The sequence below is a fragment of the Salvia splendens genome, chromosome 12 (genome assembly GCF_004379255.2).
Source record: "Salvia splendens isolate huo1 chromosome 12, SspV2, whole genome shotgun sequence".
NCBI lineage: Eukaryota > Viridiplantae > Streptophyta > Magnoliopsida > Lamiales > Lamiaceae > Salvia > Salvia splendens.
Window position 1 is genome coordinate 31,675,312 of NC_056043.1, and position 20,791 is coordinate 31,696,102.

General features: G+C 38.0%; 3 protein-coding genes and 1 pseudogene across 4 annotated transcripts; 3 read left to right on the forward strand and 1 right to left on the reverse strand.

Moving 5' to 3' along the window:
- On the forward strand, positions 1–2,985 carry LOC121758981 (glutamyl-tRNA reductase 1, chloroplastic-like). Its single transcript, XM_042154461.1, has 3 exons — positions 1–374; positions 913–1,154; positions 1,446–2,985. Exons 1-3 carry the CDS (start codon positions 89–91, stop codon positions 2,586–2,588), a joined length of 1,671 nt encoding a protein of 556 aa, XP_042010395.1. The 5' UTR covers positions 1–88; the 3' UTR covers positions 2,589–2,985.
- A 2,498-nt stretch (positions 2,986–5,483) lies between these two features.
- On the forward strand, positions 5,484–8,431 carry LOC121757062 (protein RMD5 homolog). The gene is made up of 2 exons (XM_042152540.1): positions 5,484–5,574; positions 6,811–8,431. Exon 2 carries the CDS (start codon positions 6,817–6,819, stop codon positions 7,969–7,971), a length of 1,155 nt encoding a protein of 384 aa, XP_042008474.1. The 5' UTR covers positions 5,484–5,574; positions 6,811–6,816; the 3' UTR covers positions 7,972–8,431.
- Positions 8,432–11,853: 3,422 nt separating this feature from the next.
- On the reverse strand, positions 11,854–14,851 carry LOC121758759 (annotated as a pseudogene).
- A 1,412-nt stretch (positions 14,852–16,263) lies between these two features.
- On the forward strand, positions 16,264–20,039 carry LOC121758760 (phosphoglycerate mutase-like protein 1). 2 transcript variants are annotated; one of them, XM_042154155.1, is made up of 10 exons: positions 16,264–16,477; positions 17,108–17,197; positions 17,266–17,373; positions 17,473–17,552; positions 18,003–18,165; positions 18,309–18,383; positions 18,512–18,600; positions 19,226–19,345; positions 19,507–19,551; positions 19,634–20,039. In XM_042154155.1, exons 3-10 carry the CDS (start codon positions 17,323–17,325, stop codon positions 19,740–19,742), a joined length of 732 nt encoding a protein of 243 aa, XP_042010089.1. In that variant the 5' UTR covers positions 16,264–16,477; positions 17,108–17,197; positions 17,266–17,322; the 3' UTR covers positions 19,743–20,039. The 2 variants fall into 2 exon arrangements, with proteins under 2 accessions (XP_042010089.1, XP_042010088.1); XM_042154154.1 differs by having other exon boundaries at positions 17,108–17,169.
- Positions 20,040–20,791: the final 752 nt, after the last annotated feature.

The following is a 20,791-nucleotide window of genomic DNA, read 5'->3' on the forward strand; positions in this document are numbered from 1 at the left end:
AAATAGGAGCTGATATCAGTTGAAAATTTAGTTCAACCTTTACACCAAACCTCTCTCCCTGCAACAAGTCCTCCGTTCACCGGCACCAATGGCGGCGGCGGGCGGCTTCGCGATTTCCATCTCATCTTCCAGCTGTAGCGTTAATTCGTATACCAGATTAAAAATTGATCATTGCAGCAATCTGTCGAGTTCTTCAATGGTTTGTTTTCCTCCACGCTCGCGAGGCCTTTTCAATGATTTGAGGTATAAGATTTCCGAGCCTGAAACGCGGTCGTTTAGATTATGTCCCCGATGCGAGCTTGCTTCCGGCTCGGAGATCCCCTCCAAATCGAGCCTCTCGGCTTTGGAGCTTCTGAAGACTTCCGCTGCTGATCGTAGGTTTCCTTGTTATTTATCTGATTGTTTTAGATTTTGATTTGGATTTTTAGTGAAAAATGTTCCTTTTTTCTTCTGGTTCTGGCTCCTTTTACTGTGGTGATTTTTTTTTTTGAATAAACTCAATGAGTTCTGAATCTTCGGATACTGTGATTGGAGGAATAGCGTGATAAAATTTCTTCCTTGTTTTGATTAATTGCTATTGATGTTGGAGATTTGTCAACAGGATTTTTGGTGCTTGTAAATGATTAATAGCTGATTAGGTAATTTAGGGCTGTGCAAGGCACACGATGGTTGATTTTTCTCCTGTTTGACCTCGATTGTTGACTTTTGTGGATTTTTCGAAATTATGCACTGAGATATTGGAGAGTTTTATGTTCTCAATCAAATCCTCTTTTTTGCATCACAATAAATTAAGGAAGTTAATTAATAGTGTATGATTGATTGATTTCTGTGGAGATCTTTTAAGTTTGTTAGATGCTTCTTGAGTTGGACCATGAAGGGATAAAGCTCTAACAAAGACTTGTAATCATTCAGGCTATACGAAAGAAACGAGCAGTGTTTTGGTTGTTGGTTTTAACTACCATACAGCACCCATTGGGATACGCGAGAAACTCTCTGTCCCGGAAGCGCAATGGCCTCAAGCGATTGGTGAACTGTGTGCTCTGAATCATATAGAAGAAGCTGCTGTTCTTAGCACGTGCAACAGGCTGGAGATATACGTGGTTGCTCTTTCCCAGCATCGTGGAATAAAAGAAGTGACTGAATGGATGTCTAAGGTAATCACAGTTTGCAGGTTTCTCATTTGATATGGTTATTCATGTGGATCTGGAATAGTTGAATTGGCTATCGTATGTTTTCGTTTCTATGTCCTTTTGATGACTGATGACCTGATTTTCCTTGAGAGAATGAAATATTAGATCATTCATAGCACTGGCAACGTGCTTTCATGTTAAATAGTGTGATGTAATCCTTTTCTGAATAGGATTTTTCTTGAATCAACCAGGGAAGTTTCTATGTGTGTAAATTTTAACTGAGTAATGTCTGACATTGTCTATCTCGTTCTGCAGATAAGTTCAGTGCCAGTTTCGGAGCTGTGTCAGCACAGAGTTTTGCTATACAACAAAGATGCCACACGACATCTTTTTGAAGTATCTTCAGGGCTCGATTCCCTTGTTTTAGGTGAAGGTCAAATTCTTTCACAGGTGAAACAGGTTGTTAAAACAGGACAAGGGGTCCCTGGATTTGAACGTAAAATCAGTGGGCTATTCAAGCACGCAATTACTGTGGGAAAACGTGTTAGAACAGAAACCAGCATCTCTACTGGCTCTGTATCAGTAAGTTCGGCTGCTGTGGAGCTTGCTATGATGAAACTTTCAGAGTCTGCTCATGATTCCGCAAAAATGTTGGTTGTCGGAGCTGGAAAGATGGGGAAGCTTGTGATAAGGCACCTAGCTGCAAAGGGATGCAGAAGGATAGTAGTTGTTAACAGAACAGAGGACAAGCTAAATTCGATTAGAGATGAGCTCAAGAATGTTGATATTGAATATAGGCCTTTCTCGCAATTATTGCCATCTGCTGGTGAAGCAGATGTCATTTTCACGTGTACAGCTTCGGAAACACTTCTGTTTTCGAAAGAGCAAGTTCAGGCACTTTCCCCCATGGGTCCAGAAGCTGGAGGCAAGAGGTTATTTGTCGACATTTCTGTTCCCAGAAACGTAGGATCATGCGTATCAGATGTTGAGAGCGTTCAAGTTTACAACGTGGATGACTTGGAGGAAGTAGTGGCTGCAAACAAGGAAGACAGGTTGGTGAAAGCCATGGAAGCTCAGGCGATCATTGAGGAAGAAGTGAAACAATTCGAAGCATGGAAGGACTCTCTCGAGACTGTCCCAACCATCAAGAAGCTCAGGGCGTACGCAGAAAGAATCAGGGCCGCTGAGCTAGATAAGTGTCTGTCGAAGATGCGTGATGATCTACCAAAGAGTGAAAAGAAAGCTATATATGACCTGAGTGTCGGAATTGTGAACAAGCTCCTTCACGGTCCCATGCAGCACCTGCGATGTGATGGCACAGATAACCGCGGGCTGGATGAAATCCTGGAAAACATGCAGGCGCTTAACAGAATCTTCAGTCTGGACACGGAGATATCCGTCCTGGAGCAGAAAGTACGGGCGAAAGTGAAACAGCAGAACAAGCAAGCAGCTTCTTGAGATCTCTGTATGCGATTCATTTGATTTTGGGGAGAGTACCTTCTCTCCATCGGCATTGAGTTATCATTTTTGGAGGCGTCGTAACTATGTATAGGCGGGGACGAGCAACGAGGATACAAGAGCAAGCCGTTGAAATCGGGCTTAGCATTAAGAATAAGCATGAGAGAGGTTAGCCTTTTCTTATTGTGTTGACTGTATACACATGATGACTGCATATTTTTGTCACTAATTTGTGTTGATGCAATTCTTGTAAGCATATTTGTTATGGGAATTTGATTTTTCTCAAAGCATCTTCTTGTAAGCTATAGATATAGAGAGAGGCATCACAATTTGTTGTATCTGTTTGTTGCTTATGCAACATTTAAACATTATACTTATGTGGGATCTTTATTCAGTAGTAGTGAGTTGGTTTCAGGTTGATTTTTTTTATCAGGAATTAATATCCCTAATTATGTCGTTAGGTATGATGAGAGTGAGAGAAAAGCTACTTTTATTTATTTATTTACTACTCATTCCGTCCATAAATTAATCGTTTTGTCATTTTAAGCATTCACAATTTAAAATTATTCATTTACATTTTTCTATTTTCTAATTTTCCATTTGAATAGGTTGCACCTAAAAAATGCTATTTTCATGGTTAATTGAATATCTCTCAATGATTAGTAAATTTCAGTTTTCCCATAATCTAGAAACTTAACGTATAAATATCAAATACATGAACTTATTTGTATTCCGGAATTTCTAAAGTTTTTATGGTATCGGAAATTGATAATGTGATATCAGAATAAATAACAGAGAGAGAAGTGACGTGAAAAAATAAAACATTTTTGTTGCAATAATAAAAAAAATGTGTCGGATCATTGAATTTACTACGTCATCTAATCTCTAATATATCCGATCCCACGTCAATTTTGGTTTGGGTAAATTAATATTGTGGGACAAATTAAAAAGGCTAAAAAGATTATTTTTTTAAAGAAGGAGAAGTAGGAAAACAAATTTAAATATAGTCTATATACTAGTATATATGTACAACTAATTAGCCCTTTTTTAAACATGGTGTCGAACTAGCATCAATTCTAGAGTTAGTCGAACTCAATATAAGACACGAGTTGATTAAAACTTTATCCAAAGCTAAAATAAACATGGTTGCATTATGTTACATTAAAACTTTATCCAAAGCTAAAATAAACATGGTTGCATTATATTACTCATTTCCTAAGGAAGATGACCCTTTTCTTGGTGGCATGAGAATTTATGCTAAATTAATTTTGTGTGAAATAGAAAGAGTAAAATAAAAAAGAATAAAAAAAGAAAAAGATATTTTCACTTTAAGTAATGAGTCATATTAGTTGGAAAAAATTAAAAAGGAAAATCATCTGAAAGAGTAATAACTAGTTATAATTTTTAATATAGAGTACATAATTATTTAATTTTATATATTAAAATTATTAATATAAAGACATAATTTTATTAATGGTCTTTTGTGTTGATATACTTATGTCGTCTCATGATATTTAAACATATAAGTTCAGTTAATAATTTAAATTTAAATTCAAATATAAAAAACTAAGAGCATCCACAACCGTGCTCTTGCCAGCGAGCACGGTTGTGGGCCCGGCCCCACTTTTTCTGCCGGCTCTCTGGCAAGAGCACAACACCCACAGTTGTGCTCTTCCGCAAGGACGAGCACAATTCAATTTAAAATTCAAATAAACAAAAACATTTCCATAATATTAAAATTCATTAAAAAAACCGAAATAACATTACAAATTACAAATAAATTTAAAAAGACATAATTAAAATCCTTAAAATTAAAAATTACATAATTAAAATCCTAAAATTAAAAAAACCACTACTCGTTGCCGAATTTCGCCCACATGTGTTTGATTAGGTCTTTCTGTAGCTCAATGTGGGTTCGGGTATCGCGTATTGTGTGCCTTGTCTCGATCCTCTGGCCCATCGTTGTATGCACACCTCGGCATGGGGGAGACCTTGCGGTTGAACTTCCGGCTTCATCCTCGTCGAAGAAGCTAACCGCCCTCGGTCCTTCGTCGGCTATAATCATGTTGTGTAAGATAATACACGCGAACATGATGTCGGCGATATTATTCACGTACCACAGCCGAGTCGGGGCCTTCACAATGTTGAATCGGGCTTGAAGGACCTCGAAGGCTCTTTCGACGTCTTTCCGCGTGGACTCTTGACGCTGCACAAAAAGAACTCGTCTCGGGTCGTGCGGGTTGCTGAGCGTCTTCACGAAAGTCGACCACCTTGGGTAGATACCATCGGCGAGATAGTAACCCATGTGGTATGTATTTCCGTTGATGGTGAAGTCGATCGCCGGTGCTACACCATTCATCACATCATTGAAGAGTGGTGAAGAATATAGCACGTTCAAGTCGTTGTTGGATCCGGCAACGCCGAAATATGCATGCCAAATCCATAGGCGGTAGTCGGCGACCGCCTCAAGGATAAGTGTTGGGCCGCCGCCTTTGTGACCGCTTACGTGTTGCCCCCTCCAAGCAGTCGGACAATTCTTCCACCTCCAATGCATGCAGTCAATGCTGCCAAGCATTCCGGGAAAGCCATGGACTGATTCGTGAAGACGAAACAACCTTTGGCAATCATCGGTGGTGGGTACGATGTTGTTTGTAGTATTCGTGAGCGGGGGTATTCGCAGCGACATATGCTTCGTAAGCGGCACGATATTGTTCGTAGTATTCTTGTTCGTCGCGCTCCGCTTCTGCCATAAGATGGATGAAATCCATTTGAGGTTTTGAGTGAGAGATGAAGGTGTAGATAGTTTGTAAGAGAATTATGAATGAGAGATGGTTTGAAGTGATAAATGGATGATGAATGTAACTAATCTGAAAAAATAGAAATAGAAAACTCATTATTTTTCACAGGTTACATAACCGCTGCTGCTTCCACTGCATAATTTCGCAATCAGCAAACAAGAAAAACTCCAATCTATCTATCGATTTAGGTACACAATTTGTTGAAATCCTTTTTATTTTCTTTAATATCACTATTAAATTCTCGATTTTCTTTGTCGCTCTGTATGTGGCAATGAATTCCTCGATAAGATCAAACTGTTTTCATGCTGTTGTTAATTGTACCCTACGCTGTTGAATATTTTCTTTTACGTTGGTTATTTGGTATTGCTGCTGATTAAATTGTTTCTGTTGGCATTTTGAATTGAGAACATTGTAAAATCCATTGATGATGTGTGAAAAACCTAGTTTTGGGAGTTGTGGCTTATTCTATTTGCATAGATATACACCTATTGATGTGTATCACGATTTTTTAATATGAAATTGGTGAAGTACGAGAGCGGAAAAAAAGCAATTGAAGAAGCATTTTATTAATTGTGTAATGTGTGGTGAAAATGTTTCATGTTGTTGCTGTGAAAATGGATTTTAGATGAGTTCTCTTGATATGATTTTTGCTAGAGGTTCCTCATGCTATCTACTACATGTGAAACTCTTGATTGGATGAATCCGTGTTCTTTCGCGCATTCGTTGTTGGATCGGAGCTCTTTCGTGAATTGGTGCATCTGATCTTCCAATTTTGTTGCTTTGCTATACACTCGCGTTTGAAGATTGACTGCAACTTAACGAATTGATAACTTTCGGAATGCGTTATGCAATTAGAAAGTGTATTGCTTCATATCAAGTAGGTTGTTTTTTATTCTCAGTTACACATCATGCTTGCTGTGTTGCTCTCTATTTGTTTGGATAAGAACTATGTTTTATGCCTCTTTTTGCCATTTGCCATGGGAGCACTTATCAGAAGAACGAAGAAATTAGATGGGGAAGTAACAAAGTTGGTATGTTTAAGATGGAAAAAAATGAATTTCCTTTTGTATAGAGAAAACATTACATTTGGTGTTCATGGTTTTTAGCAGAGAACTCCAAAGTTGGTATGTTTAAGATGGAAAAAAATGAATTTCCTTTTGTATAGAGAAAACATTACATTTGGTGTTCATGGTTTTTAGCAGAGAACTCCAGTTTAGGTAGGTTTAAATAGTGATCCGAGGAGAGGGCTACTGTGCCTTCTTTTGAGAAGATGCTGATTAGCTAGATCTTGTGTTTTCGTTATGATTCCCAGTTACGGTTAGGGCGACTGAACTGACAGCTTTCGGAAATTGTTCATGGTTTCAGCTCTTTTTGCATTTGATGTATTGAAATATTTGTCTGTGTTGGGTTGTTTTCTAAACTAGTGAAACATGGAGCTGATTGCTGTACAAGATTCGTTCGAGAGGGTTGCAAAGAGACGAAAGCTGTCGTCTTCGAAATCCCAAGAAATAATCATCCAAGTTGTCTATGAAATCGAACAGGCACTGTCAAGAATACAATCAAGTAGCGATTCCATCGTTGCAGACGTTGATCAAAAGACAGTTCTTGCTGAACTGAAAGCCAAGCTTCACGTTGTCTGTTCACACGCTCATTTAGAGGGACCGCTGCAAGATACGGAGCTCACCAGGTATCAGAAGGTGCTTGAGAAAGTGCTGCATCCGGACATATCCATGGCGTGCGTAGATGCTGATTTCGACCGCCATATTATAAACCAGATAATTATTCGTCACTTCTACTCCGAAGCCCTATTTGACATCGTCGACTGCTTGGTTAAAGAAGCAGGGGAAGATGAAGCTATTTCACTCAGATTACAATATCAAGAGCTTCATGAAATACTGGAGGCTCTGAAGTCAAGAGATCTCGGGCCGGCTTCAAAGTGGATCTCTGCGAACCAAGAGAGACTGCGTGAGTCCGGTTTGGATTTGGAGCTAAAACTCCACAAGCTGCAGTTTGTGGACCTTTTGCAAGGCAAGGGAAGATCTGCCGCGCTTAAATACGCCAGAACTTATCTCGCTCCTCTGGCTTCTTGTCACATGGACGCGATACAAAGGCTCCTTTGCAGCGTGCTGTGGGCAGAGAGGCTCGACAGGTCCCCCTACGCTGACCTGGCGGATCCAAGCAACTGGGGGAGTTTCGCGGAGGATGTGACATGGGCCTTTTGCAGCTTCACAGGGCGGTCGATGAGGGACCCTCTGACCGTCGCGCTAGCTGCTGGGATGGAAGGGCTGCCGACTCTGCTGAAGCTGGCGAACGCGATGGCAGCGAATAAGCAGGAGTGGGAAGCGATGAAACAGCTCCCGGTGCCTCTAGAGCTGGGGAGGGAGTTCCATTTTCATCCAATCTTAGTCTGTCCCGTGAGCCGGGACCAATGCAGCGAAGAGAATCCGCCTATGCTGCTGCCGTGTGGCCACGTCCTGTGCCAGCAGTCGATCGATAAACTGTCGAAGGCCGGCACCCGGAACTTCAAGTGCCCTAACTGCCCTCACGGTGCTTCTTTATCACAGTGCAAGCAACTATGCTTTTAGCATAGGAGTAGTTTATAGTGTGAATTTGCTGTTTTGATCACATTTTTTTGCAGTAGCAGTGGATTAAATCTTCCTCCTATGAATTGGGTTAGCTTGTTTTATTCACTAATTTTTTTATCTAGTTTTGAACATTTCAATAATTTAATTGTTTTATATTCTTCATTTTAGTTGGAGCTGCAATTAGCATAAATAATAAAATGTGAGAAAGAAAGAGAAAATCAGAAAAATGAAGAAGATAAAAATAAAAAATGAACAGAAAAATTCAAAAATAAAAATAATAGACATACCAAAATCAAAAAGTGAAACTAGTTTTTTAAACAAGAAATAGTACTATTTGTTATCTTCAAAGAGTTTTATGGTATAGATGTCTATTTTACATACCTCATTTAGTTTACATTTTATGTTTCTTTATTTTATATAATTTAATTTCATTTTCATACCAGTAGTTGTTTATAAATTTTTATTGATATTTTTAATTTTATAAAATCAAAGTTTTATCAATTATTTATTTGTAGTTATATGAAAAATAAATAAATTAAGATATGATCAATCACAGATTCTACAAGTTAATAAAAAAATATGCAAATCGAAAGTAACCAAAATTTGGCATAATTTAATTTGAATTAAATGTTTATCCAACAAATTGAAACAAAAAAAAAGGTTCGTCCCTAGCTATGAATATCATCACTACCAAATCCAAACAATTTCCCCAAACAAGAGAACAAATTACCAGAATCCGAAAAATCACTCATTCCAGCAACGTACTCCTCCACCAATTCCTTGGCAGACCTCGCCGATAACGGATGAAAATGTGCGCTCCACTCCGCCACAAAACCCCTAACCAAAACCAATTTCTCATCGTCGTCCATCCTACGCCACCTGCTGCTGAAATCCTCCGGTTTCAATCCGGCGAAATCGGAGATCTCTGCGAAGAGGAGCTCCTTGCTTTTTCTGAAGGCGTCTTCTCGCTGAGCGATCTCGGAATTTAATCGCTTGATCTCCAGGCTGAATTCAGCGGCCAGCAATTGCTCGCTGGGGGTTTCGGTCTCTTTGGTGCAGGAGATTCGGAGGGCTCTGCGCGGCCGGGGCCGGATGGTGCGGAGTATGGGCGGGAGATTTGGGGATAGGGTTTTTAATTGGATGGTCGGAGTGGGAGTCGGAGTCGGAGTCGGAGCGATTTGTGTGGTTGCGTTGATTATATTCATTGCCTCGAATTCACAAGTTACACAAAAAAGGGCAAAGTTAATACAAGCTCGTATGAAGGCCTGTTTGATGCCTTAGAAAAGGCCCAAAAAAGGCCTTTTATGGGCTAATTATATTACTACTACTTTCATAACTACAATGTTACATATTGACTATGTTAGGCCCATGGGTCGAATCAATGATACCAAAATAAATACCTACTACGACAATTAGCATTACAATTGCGGTCATATATTTTAGAATTGACAAAGACCATTTAATATTAATAAAAAGGCAACTAAGATTGCTAAACTATTTTAGGTAGGTTCAGCTTTTACCAATTAAATTATCATAGTATAATGTTGGGGCTCCTTGATATTGCTGGCGTGTTGGTCATGTTATACATGTCGGACTACAAGGGTAGACTATAATTAAAATAATCTTATAAATAAAAAAAAGTATATTAATATTCCACAGATATATCACTCATGTAACAAACATGGATCTCTACGTGGTATATTAAAATCAAGTCACGCCCTTGTCCTGTATATGCATATAAACCAGGGTTAAGTCAATATAACAATTTGGTCTTTTGCTATATTATAAACCAAATACACACACAATGTTTGTTTAAAATAAAAATATATTTTAAGTCAACTTATAATGATAGGATTAGAGCTAACGTGAAACATTCATAATTCTCAATTTTTAACTACTAATTAATAAATAATTCATCTATCTAATCAATGTCATTTAAGTACATCTAAAATATTTTAAAATTTTCCTATTTTATTCATATTTATAGTTACTAAATTAAGTCGGTTAATACACAAATGATAGAAATGCATGAGATTACATCCCAAAACCAATCCGTTATAGATTTATAGAAAGGGACTTTATATAGTGATTTCAGTTATCATTTAACATTGATGTGGGATAGACGGATAGTCATATGTTACTTATTTTTTTAGTTTCAATTGCCAACACTTAATACCGATTTAATTATTCAAATAAGTCCGCGGAGGTTTTCTACTAAATCTTTCAAACTTCAAATGCCCTAAAGTTTTCTACCTCAACAAGCCATCGTGCTATATGATACCCTAAACTTCACCCTTTGCCGCGATTGTTATGCCACGGGGAAAGTCTGGCACGGACACCCTTTGACATCCGCGGCCGAGGATTTGTTGCGGCACTAAGCACTCACTTCTGACAAGGTTTAGAGACCTCATCTCTGCTCATCCATCACCACTGGCGTATCCAGTGTAGAACAAGGGGGTAGTATCTTTCATCTCCTATATTTTTGTTATGGCTATTTTTTTGTTATGGAGTTGAAAGGTGGTAGTCTGGTTATTAATTTTTTTTGCGTATATAGAAAATTTTTAATATTACAAGTTTACAACGATGCATCTTTATGGTAATTATAGATTATAGGGATAATATATGTAGCTTTAATTACGAATTTTGTTCGAATTCTTGCCGGTCCATAATATTTGAAATTAAATAGAATATTAGAGTAAATCACAAAGTACGGTCAGTCTTATGATGTTTGAAATTTTTTTGCAATTATCCCATTCGTGGACAGTTCGACATCTTTCGGTGATGTTTCACTACTACGTTGTTTCATTTAAATAAGTATTTTTTTTCTTTCATTTTATTCATTTCTTATTTTTATAAAACGTCGTTAAATAGTAGGGATGGGACAACTGGGAAAAATATAATATTGTACTTCGTGATTCAACCTTATGTTTTTGAACGTCATGGTACTTACCAGAATTTGATTGACTATAATCCCAAGATTATACTTCCTCCATCCCGAAAAATAGTTACTCCTCATTTTGGCCTGTTCATCAAAATTAGTCTACTACTTTCTCCTTCCCACTATAGGCGAGATATATTCATTTTTTTCCTCCCACTATAATTGAGTTATTTCTTTATTTTTGACGAAAAAGTAGCCTGTAAAATTTCCCTTACTTTATTATCTCTCTACTTAACTAGCTAAACACTATTTTCTTAAATCGAAATATACAATGACCAAAAAAAATTGTCCCAACTAAAATCAATGAGTTCATGCATGGATTACGAATTTTTACACTTAAAACTTCAGAATATCTCTCTGTCTCTCTATATATATATATGACTCTATGTATGTGAAGATTAATAGTGGAGTAGTATATTTTTGGCATGTAGAAAGGACTTGAAAATTTTGTGGAAGGCTGCGAAGTCCCAAATTGGACCAGCCTCCCCAAGCAATGGAGTTGATGGCAGAAAACTACTTCGAATCCTCGATACTGCAAAATTCTCATCCACTCTCAACAATCAGCATTAGCAATTCCTCACTCCCACACCAGATTCTGACCGTACAACTAATTACATGAAGAATATGGTAATATAAATTTATTTCTCTAACAATTTGGTATTTGTAATAACTTACCTGCTCTAAAATGTAATGGCAGTTGGCAATGAAATTGAGACAACCTAATGGTCTCCCAACAACATCAACTGCATATGACTCTCATCATCATATTGCTTCGGTCTTCGTTTTCATCTTCATCTTCTGTGTTTCTTAATCTGTTTTTACTCGTTACAACATCAAAGATCTTTATATTTAGTTGCTCAGCCATCGGTATCAATAAAAACTGGATGAGTTGTGTCAAAATTGATCAAACCCTGTTAAAAACTCAACAAAGCAGACACAACTCATAAAAAATGGTAGTTGCATTGGAACATAAAAAGGTTTTTACAACAATGAATTTAATAGGAGAAAAAAGATCAAAATCCTGAAATCAAAGTGGAGTGAAGTTGTATGTGATGAGTTGTGCTAATATGTCAACCCAAGTATCAGGAACACCAGGAAGGCACCAATGCATGCAGTCCTGTCCCCACACAACCACTGCGCCCTTCTTCCCCAGCCACACCGCCAGGTGAGCGTCGGCTCTCCACTCGCTCAAACGGCCCAAGTCCAGCGGTATGATGCTCGTCCCTTTCAACGCCTCCCCGATCACTTCATTCACTCTTCTACCTTCTTTGTTGGTTCCGTTGTTGGCTGGATCAAACCATAAATCTAGCTCGGATTCTTCAAGAGGGTTGTCGAACAAGCAGCTCCCGTTCTGATTCCAGTCGCCTCCGTGAAAATGTCGCGGTGACTGCAGGCGCCACAACTTGAGCGCCTTCTTGGGGAAAGCTTTCTCGATATGAGATACCATGTTCTTGACAACAACTTTCAGCCCACCCGTTAAGTCCAGAGGAGGATGTATCGGCTGCCCATCTTTGAAGAATACGAGAGGAGTCTCTTCTGGGAATTTATCGGGAACCCACCTAAGCACAAGACGGCACTTTATCGCATCAACACACTAAACGGAACAACAAATTGCAACTACATACAACACCAAAATTAAAACCTTGGCATTAGCCATTAGCACTAGTTTTTTTTCAGAAAGCATCGTATCGAAAAACATCATTATATTCTGAAGAATTTGCCAATCTGGGATTAATTGACAAGAAATAAAACATTTGGATTAGAACCAATAATCAACTATTGAGAATTCAGGTTAGAGATAAAAAAAGTACAAATGATCCTGAGGACATCAATGACATTCTTACAACGGGTACGAAATTCTGTTGATAGCATGCAAAATTCAAGTTTCATGTGCCAGAATCATCCATACCAATGGCTGATGTGTGTATATTGTTAATTGATGATGAAAATTATAAAACAAAAGATGAGAGAATCACCAGTGACCAGTGTTGAAAACCAGAACATCGTAGAAATCAGAAATGTTAGCCCAATCATCAGCTGGAATATCAACATCTACTCGATAGATTCCTTTGACTCCATCTTGACCAGAAGATCCAGGCTGTTTAGTCTGCCACCTTGTTTAATCAGTAATTAGCTAGTGAGAAAGCAAATCCAAGCTATCCAATAAAAAGATACACATGCTACATAAATCGGGCATTCAAAGTAAAAAATGTAAGAGGGTCTAATTTCATCAGTTAACGTCCAACACAGGCCACACACAGTGCTCAGACAGGAAGAGGTGAATATATGAAAGAGCTGCAATACCAGCAAAAAAAATATAGCCAATATATGCTTTTGGGTGGGTGTATGAAAGTTGCAGCAAATGTGCAACCTGAAAAATCCTAGTGGAATGCTCGGCCAATACCAAGGTGAAACATTAACCACAGAGGCATCAGCCTACCGAGTCCAAGATAGATGAGGGGTTTCTAATTCTACATTTAGTTCCACTCAAAAGTTACAGATTCTATTGATTTACATTCAAATAATCACGATTGCCTGTAATAATACCCCATCAATTAGAAATTCTGTAAAGTTGCGGCTCTTCATAAAATTTGTCTGGGGGTGGTGGAAATATCCAAGGAAAAGAAAGGATTAGGTACTAGAAAATAGAAATGCTCCTAAAGATATTCCTATCAAAAGTATATTGATGTGAAAATCAATCCGCTGAAGAAAAACAATAGCTACTCGTACTCAGTTTCTTTCTCTCTTAGTTTCATACAGTCTAGTGTTTGCGTGTGTTGGGGACTCCAAGATAGCTTCTCAAACTTGCAAAGATTTTTTTATTTATGCACCAATCATCGCTCCAATGCAACAATGAACACTAACACCTTAGAAATACAAAATTTTGTAGCATTCATTTGTACACAAATGAACTTTATACAAAAATCCTCTTAATATAATGATCTGCTTTTTATGCACTAAATAGCCGGGTGAAACACTAAAGAGAGATATATCCGTTATCACGATTTCCTACTCTCTAATCATTATGTTCCAAGAGAAGATTTTACTGATTTGCTTTAGATGAGATACAACCTTTCATTTCTCTACTTGCACATATAAAACTTATTAACAACTCTACTAAGCTGTGAACATAAATCTCATGAAAAACAGTAAGCGACCCGATCAGCTGCATCGAGCTCCAAACGAATAACCATCAAACATAAACTCAGTTTCCATATCCCAGCTACCTCAATTATGCATTGAAATCTATCATTACCAAATCCAACAATGCATAACATCACAATCCCCAAATCACAAACCCTAATCACACAAAATCACTACACCAATTAAGCATAAAAACACATCCAAACACCTCAAAGGAAGAATGCATACTCATATCTAGCCAGCAAAACCGCACGATGATACGCCACAGTCACATTGAATTTGGGGAAATAAGCCCCTCTCCACGCCCCTATCCTCTTCCACTTCCTCGCGCCAGCATCCCCCAATCTCAACACACACAACAGAAACGCCACCAAAAAGTTCCCATTCAAAGAGTCCCAATAAGCCCAATACTCCTGTCCCTCATCAAATTGAGGAACCTAACCGGGTCGACCCGGTCCAGATCGCTGGCGTGGGGCGGCCATTTCCATGAATTGAAATTGGCGCGCTGGTTTTTGAGGCAATTCCACGCGTTTCGGTGGAAAGGGCAGGCTGAATCGTAGGTGGGTTTGCGTGTGGGGTCGAGAATCCAGCGGCCGTCGGAGAGATTGCATGATGTGAGGGGGGAGATGGGGGTTTTGGATTGGGGGAGTAAGAGGGGGAAGGAGGAGTGGAAGAGGATGAGGAAGCAGAAAGGGAGGATTAAGCAGATGATGAGTTTGGGGGAGAGTTTTGATGCCATTGGCATTTTTGGGCTTCTCTCATTCCATTGAAAGAAGACTACTTGAAATTGAGTGAGAATTTGAGATTACAGTGAAGAAGATAATTAGCTGAGTAGTTATCACTAATTTTGTTTTACAGGGCATAATATTATTGACATTACTTTAAAATTTTCAAAATTCAGTTAATTAAATTAGAGAAGTAGAAAGTGAAAATGGTTGCATTCAGATTCCGTCAATGTTTTAAAAATCGGACCGTCGACATTACTGGTTCACGGTTCAACCGGTCGAACCACCGGTCGAACCGTTTTACTATTGCTAATATATATAAAAATATATTAAATTTAGTAAATGATTTACAATTAATAATATATCACAAAATATTAAACCTTATAGATAATTAGTGATGTATAAATATAAATAATATTAAAATTTAGTAAATATATTCGATATATATATTTAATAGTATTAGTTAGTCTAGATAAAAAATTTAATATTTCATGCATTAAAATAGATAATGTTTATATTAATTTAAGAAAATTTATTTCATAAAATAATATATAATTAAATACGAATTAAGTACTTATTAATTAGTTTAGATAAGATTATTCATTAATGTCAATAGCTAGGGTATATAAATTAAGTATGTAATATAAAAAATTTATTTATAGTAAATAATGAATCTTATATGGTACTAATAATAATATAGGTGGTAAGTAGAGCATCATTAAAATATAAAGGATGATAATTATATATATTATAATTAACAATTATATTAAAGAATAATAAAATTAAAATGAATTATTAGTTTTTGTAGATAAAATTAATGGTTAATGTATAAAAATATTTAATGTTCAAATTGTTCAATGAGCCCATGTGGTGGAGTGGTAGAGATCTTCTTAACTAGAAGAGAGGTCATGAGTTCAATCTCTATCAACAACAAATTTTAAAAATTTTGAAAAAAAAAATTAGAAAATCGGTTTCCGGTTCACAGTCCAACTGGTCCGACCGGCCGATTCACAACGGTTCAATGCAGTGGTGGTTTAAAGGAGTGAACCGGACCAGACTACCTACCGATTCGCGGTCCGACCGGTCAAACCGGCCGGTCCGGTCCGGTTTTTAAAACATTGGATTCAGTACTACATCTTATAGATTTTTCAAATATTATGGCTGTTTTTATTTATAATATTTTAAGATTAAAGTAAATCAATTTTAATTAAAATAATATTGCGTTGAAAATAGAATTTGGAAAAGAAAGAAATTGGAATACAAATATACAGGTAGAAATAAAATTCTAGAGAATAAAAATGAGTAAGATAAACAAAAACCATTGTCAGCAAACCATTTGAAACAATAAAAAAAAGTTTAAATTAAGGAGTATCAATTTTCAATTCCTTTATTCAAAAACAGTAAACTGGGATTAGTTAGTATAATAGAAAGAGATATGTTGATTGTGGAGTGGAGCTGAGCTGTGCTCTCTATTATTCCTCAATTAATTAATAATTTCTTGCTTGAAGAATCAAGACAAAACAAAATGCCTAATCCCATTTCCATCGTTCATTAATCTTGCATCGATCACATGTTCGCCACCACTACTTTAAATCCCACATCTCTTTCTTCTTCTCTCATTCCGGATTCCCATTTTCTCCGTCTTCACCAATCCAAGGGGGAGCTTCACAACACTTGCGCTGCTCCTCTTCACTACTCAGTGAGTTTACCAACTCTTGATTAACAATTTCTATAATGGGACGCCAAAATCAAGTGAAAGTTTGAGTCTTGATGAAGTATCTTTGTGTAGCTGGCTGTTTACTCTCGTGGGGTTTTCGATTTCAGTCAAATATTAGCTGCTTTATGTCTTTTTTTTTCCTTTCTTCATTCTTTTGTGCTTCGTTGTCAAAGTATAATCTTGATTGTTCTTGCTGGATTCGTGTGTGGATTTTAAAGCATTTTCAGTAGATTGTTTTTCACATTTGGATAGTATAAAACCTGCTTGTAGTCTTTGGTATATCCGAATAGTTTTAGATTGCTTGATTTCTGTCCATTTTCAACCGTATATTGTCAAATTATTAGACTCGAATATGATGATCAAATAGGGATGGTTTCCTGATAAATCAACTGATAAAGATGGTATATTGGTATCATTCTTGCTATATCAGTGTTATTGAATGTAGGCCTTTTGAGAAATGTGTGTAGCCTTTGTGTTATATTCGAATTCCCGGAGCATATTCTGTGGATAGCATCTGAAATAATGTACACCTTAATGCATCTCCATATGCTATTTACATGGATTTCTGCTTATGTAGTATTAGTAAGTTGTTTCCTTGTTTGTTCTTTTCAGATATGGATAATGGCGTTTGCCCGAGTTTGTTCCCACTGCACCGCAGCAAAACCATCCACCTGGTTGGTATCTCTATTTTGATACTTCAAGGTTGTCTTCTATCTTAGATTTTGGCAAATTTTCAAAGGCCTTGTGGTCTCATTAATCCATATGTTTAGGTGAGGCATGCTCAGGGAATCCACAATGTAGATGGAGACAAGAACTACAAAGCTTTCATGTCTCCGGAATATTTTGATGCGCACCTAACTCAATTGGGCTGGCAGCAGGTAGGAAAGCCGCCATCGGCTTAATCACTTACATTTTTCCTAGTCTTTGCTTCTAAAACTCGTGAAGGTGTAGTGGCTGACCTCGACCTCTGCTATCAGGTTGACAACCTGCGTAAACATGTGCATTCGAGTGGCCTCATAAAGAGCATTGATTTGGTCATTACGTCTCCATTGCTAAGGTAGTATTTAAGGTGCAAACAATTCCCAAGCATCTTAAATGATTATCTGCATAATTGTACGATAGATACTTCGGTATGAGTCATCAAACATTGTGTCATGTGATGTTGAATGTATTTCCTGGAGAAGAGTAACAAACACCATGTCCTCCGTTGTCAGTCTATACACAATATGTGTATCATTGTCGAGAATTCCTTCTTGCACCTAGATTTTCTTTAGGCTGTATCTTGTTAACTTGCCTTGAAAAATGGACTTTTTTTCAACACTGCCTGGCCTCAAGCATCGCGATGCTTACATTAGTAAATTTTGGAGAATGGAGCAATTGAACTCGGAAAAAACCTTATATTCTATATACCACTACTATATCCGCATATGAACAATGTGGAATCAATAATCCTTTGTATCCACATATCTTTCATAGATTTGACCTTACATGATGATTCGAATTATAGGACCATGCAAACTGCTGTCGGGGTATTTGGTGGCGAGGCATATTCTGACAAGATGGATATTGTACCACTAATGGTGGAAAATGCTGGAAATAGTGACCATCCTGCAATTTCGAGCCTTGATTGCCCACCGATTGTTGCAGTTGAACTCTGTCGAGAACATCTGGTACGTTCACTGATACAACATGTTTGCTTCAAGCTGGTTCTATATATGATGATCTTGGCAAGGGACCTAGAGAATAACGATGAAATTGCTGTAATGCTCAACTATCGTAATTTCAAATGATCATAAGACAATTTTGGTTGCAGGGAGTTCATCCTTGTGATAAGAGGAGAAGCATTAGCGAATATCGATGCCTTTTCCCAGCTGTTGATTTTTCACTGGTAAGTCGTTTAACTAAAAAGATATACTACTCTTTTGGTGCAAAAGAACATACCTGAGGTGGTTACCCTTACTTCAAATGATTTAGGCGTGCGAAAACATCCTAATAAATATCTCGATTTTCATTCAGATAGAGAGTGATGATGATGTATTATGGAAGGCTGATGTCAGAGAGACCAAGGATGAGGTTGCAGCTAGGGGAATGAACTTCATGAACTGGTAACTATTTCTACATTAAAATCATATCATCGAACCTTTATCAAGGGTAAATAATATCGTTATCAAGTTTCAGTCTTTTCTTTCCATTTAATCGACACCGTGAAACATTTACTCTTACAGGTAAAAGATCATTATCTTTTAGCATCGTTAAAAATGACTTGATCCTCGATTATTGGTAATCTAATCCAAACTGCTCAGCAAGTACGATATTAAATAAAAAGGAATAAGTGACTCTTGCAGATAGTGCCAATGTTGCTTTATATTTTAGAGCAAGTGTCATTAAGTTTTCGAAGTACTTTTGCATGCCTTGTTTTATCCAACTGTTTATAAACAAATATGTCATCTTGCAAGAGTAGTGAGCTACCCTAGACCTTCTGCACCCGAGACTCGCTTTGATATAGCTACGTTTACTAGAGTCAATGCTGACATCCACCCATACTTATCACACATCAACGTGTTTGCTGGTGCCTTTATTCTCTGCTTTCTAATCTTCACTCTCCAAATATGTCGTGTTTCACTTGGTTTCCCCCACTTGAGTTGTCTGGCGACGTTTTAAGTGGTGGGAATTGCTTCTCATCTCTGTCTTTGTTTATCGTATTCTTCTTGCACATATTTATTTACGCAGGTTGTTCACACGGAAAGAGAAGGAGATAGCAATAGTTACACACAGCGGGTTCTTGTTCCACACACTAGCTGCCTTTGGCAATGACTGCCACCCTCTTGTAAAGAAAGAAATTTCTAGTCAGTAAGTGACATCCGCATCTTTTGAATCCCTATTGAAATTTACTTGACTTCACCTACGTATTTTGCAATGCATCGAACCCAATGATTTCTGCCTTCCAAGTAGTATAACTTAGTATGCAATCGGATTTATGCTGAATCTTTGAATGTCCCTATCGTATGTAGTTTTGCCAACTGCGAGCTTCGTTCCATGGTCATCCTTGACAGAGGGTAAAGTCCCTCTGATTATGAATGTTATCCGCATTCGTTCCATGTAGTTATGAATAACTGAAATAATTGGTACATTTGGTAGCATGGTTGGGTCAGACTGTTCATCAACTAACTATCCCGGAAAGATCCCCTCGGGGCTGGATTCTCCGAGTGATGCTGCTGCTGATGCGAAGAAGGAAGGGAAAGAGTGACCAAACTCGTTGCATCAATAAAGAAAGTCTAAGCGATGGATGAGGCGAGAGCAATTTAAGCACGCGTTGCTTCCAGTAAGTGGCGATCCCGAGAATCGACACATCTCTTCAGAAATATGGTGCCTCTCTACCTAATTATCTTCTTTGTGCAGACATTACTGAGTTTCTTCATCATCCCATCTATTAGTCTTTCCCACCATGTGTGGTGAATTTGTGGTTGAATCAATGTTTGATTATAAGCATTGTGTTTTAGATTTATGCTTACTGGAAAATGATCAATACAAAAATGCTTAAATACATCTCCATACAAAATCCAGACCTTGAGATTTGTCGATCTAATGGTTAATAATGCACCAAAAACACGAAGGGTCATTATTAAGCAGTTTTAGGTCATATTATAAAATTCGGGTTGAAGGTCATGTTAAGATCATTTTAGGTCATCTTTACTATAATAACCTAAAAATATACTCCGCTAACAATGATCTAAAAATGACCTACGTATGCTTGGTTCTTGGTTCTGCGTTTTTGTATTAAGAGTGAGTTTTGCATAGATTCAAACCTTATGCTTACTTCCTTAAGAGCATCTCCAGTGGGCGGATGTCCCACTCGGACATCCACTAGGACATCCCAAAAACACCTCCTGCCACGTCACTAGGACTTCCCATCCCACTGCCACGTTACTAGGACATCCCTTGCACAATCCGCCCTTCCCATCGCCCTTCCCACTAGAGTTTAAAAAAAAAAATTAATTACCGAACGTCCGGCCCACTCCACAATGGTTGACGTCCGCCCGTCCGTCGCCCGCACGTCCGAGGACACCCGACGTCCTCACGGGACGTCCGTATCCGACCTTCGACGCCACAATGGCGGACGTCCCGGTCGCCCGTCGCGGACGTCCGACCGGACGTCCGCCATTGGAGATGCTCTAACCGGTCGGACGTCCGCCATTGGAGATGCTCTAACCATAGAAACAAAGAATAGAAGTATGTCGATGGCTTAGTGGTAAAGTGGCAAAGAATTGAATTTTTAGACTGGGATTTTCGGATATA

Excerpts from the sequence above, each read along its gene's own strand:
- LOC121758981 (XM_042154461.1), top strand. The coding sequence starts at position 89 with ATGGCGGCGGCGGGCGGCTTCGCGATTTCCATCTCATCTTCCAGCTGT. Across the intron at positions 375-912 it reads GAAGACTTCCGCTGCTGATC|GCTATACGAAAGAAACGAGC; the intron begins GTAGGTTTCCTT and ends GTAATCATTCAG. Across the intron at positions 1,155-1,445 it reads TGACTGAATGGATGTCTAAG|ATAAGTTCAGTGCCAGTTTC; the intron begins GTAATCACAGTT and ends CTCGTTCTGCAG.
- LOC121757062 (XM_042152540.1), top strand. The coding sequence starts at position 6,817 with ATGGAGCTGATTGCTGTACAAGATTCGTTCGAGAGGGTTGCAAAGAGA.
- LOC121758760 (XM_042154154.1), top strand. The coding sequence starts at position 17,110 with ATGGATAATGGCGTTTGCCCGAGTTTGTTCCCACTGCACCGCAGCAAA. Across the intron at positions 18,166-18,308 it reads AACTCTGTCGAGAACATCTG|GGAGTTCATCCTTGTGATAA; the intron begins GTACGTTCACTG and ends TTTTGGTTGCAG. Across the intron at positions 18,384-18,511 it reads CAGCTGTTGATTTTTCACTG|ATAGAGAGTGATGATGATGT; the intron begins GTAAGTCGTTTA and ends ATTTTCATTCAG.